The 14612-nt window shown below is 38.7% G+C and overlaps 1 protein-coding gene across 1 annotated transcript; it reads left to right on the top strand.

The window, feature by feature from the left end:
* The first annotated feature begins 6230 nt into the window (after nucleotides 1–6230).
* vgll3 (vestigial-like family member 3) lies at nucleotides 6231–9309 on the top strand. Its single transcript, XM_026144971.2, is given in 5 exon segments — nucleotides 6231–6543; nucleotides 6546–6659; nucleotides 7539–7890; nucleotides 8038–8577; nucleotides 8700–9309. Coding segments are annotated over 5 exon segments (1209 nt in total). The 5' UTR covers nucleotides 6231–6381; the 3' UTR covers nucleotides 8741–9309.
* The last annotated feature ends 5303 nt before the right edge of the window (nucleotides 9310–14612 follow it).

The raw sequence follows: 14612 nt of genomic DNA, 5'->3' as shown, positions 1-14612 counted from the left end.
TATGAACTGTGTGGTTGGCATGCCTGCTCTATTTTATTTTTTCATTTATTTTAACTGCCTGTCCAACTAAGGTCACAACTCGGATGGAGCCAGCCCATTTGAATGACGGGCGTGTTACACCTTCAACCGGTCACCAGTTAGAGATGGAGCAGGAGTTTATCCATCTCCATCATAATAGTCAGCGGGTAATGCTTGCAATTGTACAAGTAGTTCTTTTAGTAATTAAATTAGATATATGACAATGAGATGCTATATGGTGATGTGATCTATTTAATTTAGTCATATTTACACAGGTTTACCACTAAGAATAAAAAATTAAAGTATAATATTAAAAAACTTTTACACTGTAAAAAAATATGAACCTCAGGTCAAGTGCGTCTTGAGGATATTTGTTCTAAAAGAGAATTTACACTCTAAAGAACCAGCATTTATTTGCAGCCTGCAGGTTATTTGCATTTATTACAGTCAATGTTATCACCTCATCAGCTTCATCATCATCATCGCTCTATAAGGTCATCTATATGTCCAGCTTAGGCAGGTGTGTGTTTCCATAGAATCTCTGGGGGAAAAGAAGGATGGCAACCTCACTTCAAAACTCATGATGTTGCAGTCTGCTTAATGTGACATATCATCAGCAGCACTCAGCATTATGTCACACCTGCTTCATAAGGCTCACGGGGTGAAGCTAACAAAAAAAGCCAAACCATTTGGTAAAATCCTGCAAAAGTAGACTGGTGCAAAATCTTGTTCTAAAATCACTTCTAAAAATGCTTTTCATATTGTGGGGGCCTTAATAATTATGTGTCAGACTCTAATGTAGGACATTACACTTGTGACTTCTTTTTTCTTTTGGTTTCTTGGGATGTACCCCCTCAAACCCTGTTCATGTTTCTCTGACGGTGAAGTTTTAATAGGGATGTGGAATGTCTTTAGATCTAAAGCACTGGAGGTTCCGCTCATTTTTTCTTTTTTCTTTTTTTTTGGGTAAAAAGCAAACAGTTATCCAATTTCACTTTAATTTCTATCCCTTCCCCTCTCCTCCCTCAATTTCCCCCTCTAAAACAGCCACTAATAATCATCTCTGTGCCTCATTAAGGAGCAGAGCAGCGGAGGCACGGGCTTCTCCAGATGTTTGGCAGAAAGCCCCTGAGGTTCACTGCCTGTGTCAGAGAGCTTGTGTGTATGTGTCTGTTGTAATATGCTCTGAACTGTGCAGCATGTGTGCATGAATGTGTATGGAATACCATCATAAAGTTTGAATACTTGCACTGTCTCCCGGCATCCGCGTGTTCCACTGCCCCACTTCCAAAGCCAGTCTGTGAGTTTTCCTATACAACACTAGCTGGAGATATGGATAAACTCTGCCATCTCTGCACAATTGTATAATCAGTCTTTGGCTGCTAGTGTTGTCACACTGAGTAATGTGTCAAACTGTCCCAGTTACCGATCACTATCTTTGTTGTATTGAATAAGACTGAGCGATATTGTTTTATCCACTGTATAACTGATTAAATAATTGTCGTTTCGGTGGTTCTAATTAAATGTTATTAATTCAGGGGACGGAAATTAGTATATACACATTTGGCAATTAAGTTATTAGAACTTAATTAAGATATTCATTTAAAAAAAAAGCTCAAAATATCCTCCCCATGATAATTTGGCTTTCCACCCTTTGCCAATGTCTGTGAAGGTTCTCAGTCATCCAGGTCATCGTAGTCAAAGGAGCTGTGGGTCACCCGAAACTCTGGCTGATTGGGACCCACATCCATTTTCACACCTTGGTTCAGGTGATTAGAGGATCATCAGGGGGTCCTTTTGTCCCTCTTTGGGGGAATACTCCCACTGGGTTTAAATCTGGGACTCTCCGCCATTTGACCTTAGAACTGAAGAAGCTTCTCGGATGAGAGGTGAAACGTCTTCAAGCAACTTAAAGAAGTCCAGACGCTTTCCTTTGCAAGCTCCTTTGACTACCCTTTGGCAATGTTAATAAAAAGTGGAGTTGTTCTGAAATAATATAAAATCCTGAAAATATTCCTGTATATTGTATTGTTTTTCTCAACAGCTCTGCCCCACTTTAGCACCTTCTGCTTATGAGGGAATAAGTCACACTCTCATTGTGACATCAAAGTGAATGAAAAATGAGTGAAAATAATGACACTTACTCTCTTGCCACAGTCCCCGAAGTGCCATCATATCTGGTAACAACATGCAGTGAGGCAGGATGAGAAAAATTAATAATAAATCTTCCTGTTGTGTTTCTCAGACATTCGTTTTTCATGCGCTCATGTTTGTGGGTGGGAGAGTTGCACACTGATTAAAGGTGTGCATGAAGTGAGAAAGATGAATGGTACATGCATTTGTTATATGCACTTTCAAAGGGATATTTGGGCTAAACACGTGCTTTCTTTACATGAAACATATATATTCTGTGTAAAAAGGTTAAGTATGAAGAAGCCTATGATATCCTTGAGTTAGCCAAAATGGATCAGGCAATTGATTATATAATGTTGTGAAACAGTATTTGCACCCTTCCTGATTTATTAGTTTGTTGCATATTTGTCAGACTTACATGTTTTAGATCATCAAAAACTTTTAATATTAAACAACAAAGCTGAGATCAGTTTGACAAGCCACACCCAGCTTTGATGACTACCAGACCTGATGAATCAAGACGTAACTTAAATGAAAACTTTCTGACAAAGTAGGCTAAAAGATCTCAAGAAGAGAGAAGCAACACATCATGCCACAATTTGAAGGAACGAAAAAGAGAAAAACAAAATCATTGACATTTGCCGGTCTGGGAAGGGTTGCAAAGTCATTTCTAAGGTTTTGAACCACAGTAAGAGCCATTCTCCATGAAAGGAGAAAACTTGAAATTGCAATGAACTATCTCAGAAGTGGCCGAAGTACTTACGACAAGAGGGGATCAGCAGTTCATCCAGAAGGTCACAAAAGAACCCAGAATAACATCTAAAGAACGTCATTCCCTACTTGCCTCAGTTAAGGTCAGCGTTCAAGATTCAAAAATAAGAAATAAACTGGCCTTAAATTACATCTATGACAGAGTTACAAGACAAAAATCCCTGCTGACCAAAAGGAACACAAAGGCTCATCTCAACATTTTGATGATTTTTGGGAAAATATTCTGTAAACTGACGAGACAATAGTTGAACCTTTCGGAAAATCTGAGTTCCATTCATGCTTGAAAATCCTCAAGTGTGTAAATTAAAATAATTCTGCAAAGAAGAGTGGGCTAAAATTCCTCAGTGAAATAAAAAAAAACACATTGCCAGTTATTGCAAAAGCTTCATTGCAGTCCTTGCTGGCAAGTGTGGCACAACCAGTTATTAGGTTTAGGGACAACAGCTTTTTCACACAGGGCCAGGTAGAGTTGTCCAGCTTTTTTCCCCAAATAAACGAAATCATAATTTAAAAACTGCATTTTACATTTACTTGTGTTGTCTTGGTCTAACACTGAAATTTATTTGATGATGTGAAACATTTAAGTCCAACAAATATGCAAAAATAAAAAACAATCAAGAAGGGGGGGAATGCTTTTTCAAAGCACTGTAAGTGATATACTCACTGGCCACTTCATGAATTACACCTTGTCAGTACTGAGCTGGAACCCCCCTTTTACCTTCAGAACTGACTGTTCTGTGAGCTCATTGTTATGTTCAAGAAACCAGTCTGAGATGATCTGAGCTGACGTGATGTTATCATGTGTTATCCTGCTGGAAGCAGCCATAAGAACATGCATAAACTGTTGGCATAAAGGGATGGACATGGTCAGCAGCAATGCATTTAAATGATGTTCAGTTGGTATTAAAAGGCACAACGTGTGCCCAGAAAATATATCCCAAACCATTACACCACCATCAGCCTGAGCCTTTGATATAAAGGAGGATGGAACCATACTTTCATGTTGTTTGCACCAATTTCTTGCCCTACCACCTGCAATAAAATCAAGACTCATAAGACCAGAAAGCAATTTTACATTTGAGCAAGCGTACCTAATGAAATGGCATGTGATAGTACCCCTTTTCACATTTTGACACGTGCAGAAGGGAAGTAGGAAAAGTTCTTTGTGAATAACATTCACTGGTTTCAATACCCTGGTGTTGTGCCTGTTGGCTTGTTTTACTGGGAAAATGAACAGGACACCTACTGTAAATCCATACTATACATGCATACATACACTGTGGGTGTATATATGCATGTGCCAAGCTTTCAAACAACATCCACAGTGCTCCAAAGCTCTTCAGCATTCAGGTCAGAAGTACTGGATTCATGTATGTTATAAATATTTTTTCATTAGACATGTCTGCAAAGAAATATGCTGGCAGTAACAAAGCTCTCAGACCTCATCGTCATATTTTAAATTTACTGAACCACAGGGAAGAACAGGCATGCTGCATATAAGCCAGATACTTGAAGGAGAGGAGGAGCTAGGTGTCATTAGCCCAAATACAGCCTGTTTTTTTAAGCAGCAGCATTTTTGCAGAAAAAAACTGCAGAATAAGGAAGTGCTTTAGTTACAATATAGTGTTAACTCAGCAGGAATTAGAAAAGGCTAATTAGTGTAATAAGATATAAGCTCTCGGGTTTTTAGACCAATTGTTTTAGTGTCATTCCCACCCTTTCTACTTTTTAAAATTACATATAACCATTATTTTTGACACAGCATAACTGATTTTCTATCTTTTTTTAATAGAAACTAGTAGATTTTGAGGGACTGTCTGTTTTTTTTGTTTCTCATCTCCTTTGCTGTGGACTGTGGGGCAGTTGCTTTCTTTAAAATCACAACACCTGGCTTACCACCTGGTTAGCATTCTATGCATTCAATGAGATCAGAAGCAATTTTATGTAAGTGTTCATTTGGAACTGGGACAAAACACACTTTTTTGTTTCAGTTCACAATGAATGTACTTACACGTTCTTGTGTTTCCTGTTGTTGTTAATGAACTGCATTAAATATATGTAAACATTTTCAAATTTCAAAGTTTGCTTTTGGACTGAGTCAATCAGACAAAACAGATATGGAATACTATGATACCATAAGAAAAGATGCAAGAGTGACACAGCCTCATTGTAAATAAAAATCAATGTAATGATGGGTTAGGAGCAGTCACGTGTTCACTGGGAAAAAAAAGTGATGAAAATTATTATTATTATTTTTTTAATGTTTTGAACAACTATTGAAGCAAGTTTCGTCATGTATATATGGGATTTCTGGAGCTTTTTATTTCTTGCCTCAATAACATTAATATATAATCACATGTTTGGCTTCATAACCATGATGGCAAAATGTCTTTAGCTGGCTGCTTCACTATGGGACAAACTGATAACCATGTGATGTTATTATCCTTGTCAATAGATGGCAGCAAACAGCTCAGATCTCCCAATCAAAGCGCTGAGGGGGAAATGATGATTAGCAGGCACTGTTTGTAATGAAGAGCGAGGCCCTACTGAGTTTTAGTTGCCACGATTTTTAAAAAGATATTTTGCTGCCGTTTTGAGATTCTGAGGTCTTCATCTCGATGCTAAAAAAAACCGTTCATTACTTATCCTTCACATTATTTTAGTCATTGTAACGCACCAGCCGTTGAGAGGCACCTGTTGCTCACAGACGACCTACAGACGAGGCTGTTTGACCACAAGAAAAGGGTCAAGGGTTTTTTTAAATTAAAGTCCCTCCTCTCATGGCAAATTTCAAAGCAGCCTTTCCTATAATGACTAACCTGACAGTGTTAATTTTATATTAGGAGTTTTAAATGAGCCTGCTGCAGTATTTTTAGACTAATCTGACTGTGATTCAGTTACTACAATTATTAATGGTTAACAAGCTTTGACACTGTGGAGAATATTTTGATAGACCCGTACTTAGAAAATAAAGACATTTGTAATCAGACCAATGAAAACGGCTGAAAATAAGAAATGACACGTAATAAATTAAACTTCTTTGTCGATAATGGTGATTTAAGTTTAGGATTTGTAGTCTCTCTCTAATCTAATGTTTGTTCAGATATTAATAGTGGCATGCCACACAAGCGCTCAGTGTTAAACTTTACTGTAGGGAAACCTCGACAAACCCTCAGACTTTCGGCAATAATACTACATTACTAAACTCTGCGCCATAGAGGCCCTTCCCCGGTGGGCGTGCGTAACGGCCCCAGCCCTCTCTAAATATATAACTCCCCTCCAAAACAGAAAGAGGGGAAAAACAAGAGAAGATGATGCTTGTCCAATCAAGAACTATCTGAAAACTTGTCAGGGGATAGGTTTTTTTTCCGGATATTGTGTGCGTCTCATACCGTTTTGAACTATTTTGTGGCCCCGGGTGGTGCTGGTGGAGCGCGCAACGGGAGGCGCATTGTTTCTATGCAAACTGGGCGACATGGCTATTGTATGCGTTTGGGCATATATGGAGACACTGATGGCTCAGAAGACACAGCCCGTCTGAAGTTTCAAGGAGAGTACCCCTCGGCTGTGTTTCGCCAGTTTCTCTCCTTCGGCTTCCCTCTTCTCCTTATCCGTTTCGCTCCGTCGCGATGAGTTGCCTGGATGTGATGTACCACCAAAGCTATGGAGCGCACTACCTCCCAGCAGCGGCGTACAAGGCAACTTACTATAACCACCATCACCAACAACAACAACAGGTGAGACATTCATCGCAAAACTTTTGAAGGCACTAAGAGGGGCAGACACCGAGATCTCAGCTCGAGGCTTTCCTTTTTGCTTGAAAATAAGCTTATTTTTTCCCATTTGAGGGCTCGTGTGCCCTACAGGGGGACGCGTGACTTTTCTATTTTCACAAGATAATCGAAATTCGTATTCAATTTACAAGCATACTACAAGCAAAAGATTTATAAAACTAAATGTATAATAATTAAGTACCTGGCAGAAGACAAAAAAATAGCTAAAACTGAGTTTGGAATTAAAATATTATAGCAGAAAAAAGTTGTTAAATATCATCAACGGAGGAAAGTTTTAAGATGATTTATAAAATGTCCTTGGTGAACAATCGATTTCAATTTGTTTCTGTTCCAAAGTCTTTATCCTTCAATTGCTTTAATAACTTTTACCTTAAATTTCCTTTTTGTGTGATTAAATTCCAGTCTGGAGATTGGTATTCAACACAGGTCAGGCGTAATGACACGGAACTATTAATCCTGCGGTCAAACGGTGATGTAATGACAGTCAGTCAGTCACTGAGGAATGTGGATCAGGCACACTGAGCTTTACAAATAGTTTGAATGCAAAATGGAGGCGAAAAGAATCTTAGTTTCACACGATTCCCAGTCAGCTTCCACATCAAATAATTAGTGGTACAGTGTGACTCCATGTCATTTATTTATGACATTTAGAACTCTGTGTAACTGTTAGCACCACCAACATGTGAGAAATTATTGTCTTCTGTATTATATCTATTCAAAACCAACACAAAGATGGTCATTATTTTAAAAATTAAATTCTAATAAACTTGAGCTACTGTTCTTTTAAACTTTCATTTAATCTCTATTTGTATCTCATTCCAGAGAAAGCTGAGTGTTTACAGTAAGATGCAGGAGTGCATGGACCAACACCAAGGAGGAGGAAGAGGGATACTGCCCAGAGAAGAGGTCCTACAGCAGGGTCCTGCAGCAGCAGGTGCTGAATCAGGCAGCAGATCTTCATCTGATTCCGAGTTAAAGGATGGTACTCAGCCAGCAGAGACGGAGTACTTGAGTTCCCGGTGTGTATTGTTTACCTACTTCCAAGGAAACATTGGTGATGTGGTAGATGAGCACTTCTCTCGTGCTCTCAGTCAGTCCAGCACCTTCAGTGGCGATACCAAGCCCATTAGAGTGACTCAGCCTTTGGCTTCAACCACCGCTGGCCTATGGAAAGGTGAGTAGGCAACACTTGCCTATGTAGTTGATGCACTGACTTGGTTTAACTATCCAAATAGTTACAAAACCCCTAAAAATTAAATCTAAAAATTGTGAAAAATAGCTTGTGTCAGTCTTTTAAGTCTTTGTGATGTGATTGTTTCAGATGGTGGCTCTCTCACTGAAGGTCAGGGAAGCTCAGCTTGGAACAACACTTATCCATCCCAGAGCAGCTCCTGTATCCCCGCTGTTTCTGTTTCAGTCCACCCAGGCTTTTCCTCCAGCCCTGTTTCATTCAACCAACAGGATGGAGCTCTGTGGGCCGGCCACATGCTTTCCCAGGCCAGCCTCTCACCTGCAGCTACCCTTCCTGATAGCTGGACCTACAGCCTGAACCACCAGAGCACAAGCGGTTACCCAAATGTTCATGACGTCTACCATTCCCACCCCCACATCCACACTCGGCACCATCACCCCATGCTTCATACATACCCAGCTCACAGCACGGCATTGGATTCCAGATTCAATTCACTCGTGCTGCCTGGTGTTAGGAGCCAAAGTCAGACATCCACCAACACAGGGGGTTCCCCACACGGCAAGGGGGTGAAGGCAGGGATCGAACCCAGCAGCAACAACAATGTCACGGCTACCTCTGCCACTTGGACTCCTTCTGGTCTCCATGGATCTTTAGAGGCATATGACACAGGTAGATATAACGGCTCAGTAACTCTGACAAGCCTTGGTCAAAGTTCACATGTTTTTTTTTTACTGCGCCATTAAATCTTAAACTCACAATAACATTTTAACCCTGTTTGTTTCTCTTTGCAGCTCTTGATCAAACCAAAGCAAAGACATCAGTTTGGTTCTAACTGATGGACTGGCAAAAAGCTCAACTTATGCCAAAAAGGACTTACTATGTGGCTTATCAATGTATGGCTGCAACACCAGCACTGTAATTCAAAATGTAGCTATAGAATGCTAACTGTAGCTTAATCTACGAGTCCTGCACTGTCCACACAATTACTGATATGAACTCAGGATTGGACTTAAATGACAGTGATCAGTATGCTTTGGCTGCACGTCAAGGCCCTCGAAGAACAATAAAAAAAAAAGACTACTAGCTTTAAGAATGGAAGGTCTCTTTTCTGTCAGCACAAAACACCAATTTACTTTCCATGTGATGCGTGACTAAGTGGTTCTGTTTCAAGAGCTTGATTTTGACCCCCATTTTGTTTTGTACAGTAAAATGTTTGATGATGACTATAAATTGCTTATGTGTCTGTGTTCATTTAAGCCATGCTATATTGTCATTTGCTGGATGACCTCTGCTAAAACTGTTGTTTGGAAGCTGCCTTTCAATTTTGCCTTTCGGGGAATTTGTAGTGTAAATATTGATACTGTATGTTTAAGGAATAAATTCAACATCTGAAAAGCAAAACCTTTGCAGGTGCTTTGTTTTCTCTGACAGAAACTTGCAGATATGTAGAAATCAAGACCACGATGCACTAATCCAAAGCAAAGTTTAGAAAAGGATCAGTTTATTTTAGGCGGCACTCTGTTGCTGTTCCCATTATGTGTTAGTTTGTTGTTTCCAAATGTAGGAAATGTCTTTAATAAAGAAAAGCATCCATGTTGATTTGATGCTGGCATTTTCTCTATTTTTAAAAGGACTGGTACATATACAGCATCTTTCAAATCAAAGCATAGTCCACTACAAGTCTCATTCACTCAATCACACAAACATTCATGCAGCTTTTACAGATGTCTGACCGTTTTCTAACATTTACAAACACATACAGATAGATGCATCGAGGACAACCCTTGGTCACTACTTCAGTATGCAGACTGGAGGAGCCTAGCCTATTCCCCAACCTTCCAATTGATAGACAAGCCACTCTACCACCTGAGCCACAGAAGCCTTGTATTTTAACAGTACATCTCATGTACAAGACCTTCTTTCACATATGTCATAAAGGTAGAATAACTTCTGAAATCTACACATTTTAAAAGAGAAATGACTTCAATAACTACTGAATTAATAAAACAGAAGTTTATCATGTTAATATGCTGAATCAGAATCTTTAAAGATAAGACTTACTTGAGTAGAAGCTGCACATATATACTATAAAATTCAAACACAACCACATAAGAAAGGAAAAAATTTGAGCGCTTCAGCTGTGAGCATATATGTTATGTTATTCAGCCAACAGGATCTGTGCTGCAGTACCAAGGGAAGTGGTTTACATTCCACAGACCGTTATTGTTTGATACCATGAAATGTCTGTTGTCTGTTTCCACACAAACGCACATTTAAAAACAGACACCGCCAGACTGACAAATACACACCGAGGAATGCATTTCCGTCTGGACAGGAAGTTTGTCGGACGGGGGCAGGCACACACACAGAAATTCTGACCTTACGTACCACAGTTAAGTTTGATATGTTTATATCAGATTCATCAATCACTTGAATGGAAGTCTTGGTTGATTTCAGCTTGTAGAATGAACTGACTGACCAAATGCAGACATGTTTATAATATGACTAAAATCTAATTTTTACAATCAAGAACTGATTACACAAATAGTGTGTGTATGTTTATGTGTGTGAGTGTACTTGTATTACACATGATGTGACAGAACAAATATATACACATGTGTCACATTGTAGGGTCATATCCTATATTCCCCTAAAGCATATGCTTCATTTTTAAAGTAAAGGCTTGGTTTAAAGGTTGAGCTCATAGGAAATAATCGCAAGTCAATGTAATGTCCTCTGAACTAATAGAAACACACTTGTCCGTGTGTGTGTGTGTGTGTGTGTGTGTGTGTGTGTGTGTGTGTGTGTGTGTGTGTGTGTGTGTGTGTGTGTGTGTGTGTGTGTGTGTGTGTGTGTGGTGAGTGGTCTGACCAGGTGGTATGATCAGCAGTACCAGCCCACTAACATTCCTGCTCCGCTCCCACGTATCTCACTCTCCATCTCGACTAAACAGCAGGACTTTAAATCTGGAGCACAGCAGCTGCGTTTCCATCTAAACTATCAACAAATTATGACGCATAGAAAAGAAAAGCCCAACGGAGAAACACTTATTTAATCAGAACTGAATGTTTGTTTCACTATCATTTCATTCACTTGTCTGTTTACGTTAGCTGGTCTATGGTTCATTGAAAGACGTAACACATGAGTTCCTGCAGCCTGAAAAAAATGTAAATGAGGCGAAATAAATTGTTACTTTGTATTATTTTTATCTTTGTTTTGTGTTGTGTTGTTTTTCTTTTTGTTTTTTACAGGCAGGCCTTTAGAAAGCTAACATTTTTACTTTATATACTTTATTTTTAAGTAGTTTATATTTTATTTATATAGCACCAGTTCTCAACAATAGTTGCCTCCAGGCACTACGCTGTAGGTAAAGATCTTGCAGCATTAGAGAGAAAATCCCAACCATCACAGCAAGCACTTGGCAAGAGCAGGGAACAAGAACTCCCCTTTTTTAAGGAAGAGATGAAAGAGAAGGGAGGAGCAGGTATCTGCCATGGTTTTGGGGATGAGGGGAAAGAGAAGTACAAAAAAAGGAAAGCCCAAGAAGACAAAACACAATGTATCAAAAAGAGAAGACAAAATTTTATAGTGTGCAGTGGTAAAGCATATGATGAGTGAAAAGAGTGGAGAAGAAACACTCAGAGCATCATGGAAAATTCTCTAGCTGCCTAATCCTATGGTAGCGTAATTAAAGAGTGGTTCAGGGTCACGTGACTCAATCCTAATTATAAAAATTATTTTAAAAAAAGAACAATTTAGGCTTAATCTTAAAACTAGAGAGGGTTATTGAGCTTATTCCCATTCAACTTTTAAAAACTCTAGGAACCACAAAGAGCCTGCAGTCTAAGCAACGTTAAGCCAATTGCCGCCAATGTGGCTCAACTGACAAGTCTTAAGGGAGCTTTCAGAACAGCCTGATCATCAAGAATTGCAATTGTCCAGCCTAGCAGTAACAAATAATTGTAAGAAAATGACTTCAAAAGATCTCTTACGATGCAAAATGTAAAAAGAAATGTAATTATATATTACTTTTTATGCAAGAAATTACATTTATTACACATGCATGCAATTAACGCTAGCTACTTAAATAACATGATCACATTTATCTATGTTTTTAGCTCTTCTTTTGTTTTGCACAACACAGCTTTGTCACCAAGCACTGCACCACTTTGGAGCATTCATCGACTGGAGTTCTGGTTGTGTCTCCCATGCTTGCTGAAGATATTGATGTTTGGGTTCATTATATGGTGGAAAATGAAAGGCCACAATTTGCAAGTAAGCTCTTCATTTGCATTAGCATACAGCCTCCACATCAGCATGTAGTGTAGTTACATGCAAACAGGCATCCCGCTGGCAGCCTTGGAGAATCACTGCAGGCACTTCCACTGCAGGAAGGAGAAAAAATACAGATACACAGAAATGGAAGTTAAATGAAAGTGAATTAATTTGTCTGTTATAAAATTACCATGGGGTTAAACAGTTTCAGGAAATGTAGCATTAGATTGTTATTAAAAGTTTAAAGCTTGTGCTTTGTGCTGATGTTACAATAAATATATCCCAAACAGTAAATGATTACATTACCACTTTTTCTTTGCTGCTTAACATAGCTGATTAGATTAAATATGTAAGTTAATAAAGCAATTTTTATTTCATGTGGATTTCCTGTTCTAAATTTTTCTTTCCAAAATGAATCAATTTTATCCTTGAATCTTATTTGCACTCAAGTTCAAAGTTGCACTTACATTCACCAGAAGAACTTATTGCAAGCCCAGCTACACACACACAAATACACACACATATGCATGCACACACAGAACTGTGCTTCACTGGACAAAAGATACCAAATGAGAAAAGGATAAGTGCTGAGCCAATCTAGGGCTATAGCTCTTCATCTCCTCATTGCCATGATTGCCTCTTCCATGACCAATCTCCTCATCCTTTCTGTGGCAGACAAATGCATTTATTTTAAGAAAAGAAAGTAAATTGTTCTATTTTCTCTTTTATTTTCTCAGCATTCACATTTTCCTCCAACCTGGGGTGCACCTTTTGGATCTTCCAACTCATAATGAACTCATACTCATAATTCTATCATTGCTATCCTCTAAACCTCAGCCTGTTTGTTATCCATTTAATTTGTTAAGCTGTATGTTGCTCAGACATCACTATATCATCATCCCATACTGTGTGCACTTTTATTATCGCTGGTAATGCAAAACCGTTGTACTCTGTTATAAGCATGTTAACCAGTGTCTTTACTGGTAAAATAAAGCTTTTGCAAGCTGTAACTATTTGTTACTGAAAAGGTACTGAGTCAAACTTTTGTAGTAGTGTCGTATAACTAGTAAATACAGGGCAAATTTTGCCAGTGCCGATGCTGACACCAATACCGAAACAAATTCTTAACAAATTTTAATGATCACTAAATCACTTTCCACAATAATTTTTTAACACAGCAAAACACACCTCTCAGCTTTTCCACGGCTTTTCAAAGCTTGAAAAGCAATTTTGGGGATTTTTTTAATGTTCATATCTCTTAAGGTTCCAAAATTTTGCATAGTGCATTTTTGAGGTTTATTTTTTTCATTACCAAGAAAGTAATCAATACGCTATCAAAATGCTAGTATTGATCCAATACTAATACCAGCATTGGTATTGATACTACTGATGTTTGGATCAATGCTCCCATCTCTAGCAGGTTGTCTTCTTTTGAAACACAGCTAAGTCTCAACCATAATCTGTCTTTAAGCTTGAAACCTCTTAAAAAAAGCTAATTAACCTTATTGCCACACATGATATATTAACAACATTAAAAGATAGATGATTGTGGACATAGTCTAATTTGGCATTTTCTTTATTTGCTTTGCTTTTTGTTCATATTGTGTCGTAAAAGTGAATTTGGACTGAACTGAATTAATTCAGCCCAAGTGAAGAAGAGAAAGTGGAGATAGAAAACACATGTTTAGATTAGCAGACTGGAGAGAGTCCACAGAAAAGAGATGAAAAAAAGAGTAGGAGAGGGAAAGTTGATCGGTCATAACACAGCCCAGCTACACATTCCAGAGTAATTGAGCGGATGATTAGTTTTACAATCAGCAACACAACACCAGCTGTCTGAACACAAAACTATATAAATACAGAGATGAGGATGGTTAGGAGAAGAGAGAAGATCTAGCTAGAAAAAGAAATGGAAAGTAAAGCATATGGTAGTCATAATCCCTCATCACATCCTCCTCACTGTTTTTTTGCTTCCCTTTTCCATTCAAACATTTTTTCCTCACTTCCACAAGTCCGCTCAGTGTCTACAAATCACTGGGGTAATTAGAGCTAATTTGCCCTCCTTGAACAAGTATTACGGGTGTTAGGGGTATTAGCGAAAGGCTCAGCTTTCACCGTTCTGTTTGTGTCAACAGGGCAGCCTAATGAAGCGTGCTGGGACTGTCGCAGAACACTTGTCCTGCTGATTACACTTGATTTACCAAGTCCTCTGTGTTTCAAGTGATACCTGATTCCTGTTTAACAAATGACAAGGAACACCCAAGGAGCCGGGAACCTCGTGTTCTGCTTCTCAAGCCTTAGTATATTTATTAACATTGGGTTCAGATCAATATTTGCAGTAAAATATTTGCAGTCTTTCCTTCTTAACTGCCAATAATTTCCTTAATGCAGCAGGTCAAATGAACAAGCCACGTAATGGAGGTTCGAAC

This window comes from Astatotilapia calliptera, chromosome 16, assembly GCF_964374335.1.
Source record: "Astatotilapia calliptera chromosome 16, fAstCal68.1, whole genome shotgun sequence".
NCBI classification, from domain to species: Eukaryota; Metazoa; Chordata; class Actinopteri; order Cichliformes; family Cichlidae; genus Astatotilapia; species Astatotilapia calliptera.
The sequence above is the reverse complement of the archived record's forward strand: the minus strand, read 5'-3'. Positions and strand labels throughout refer to the sequence as shown.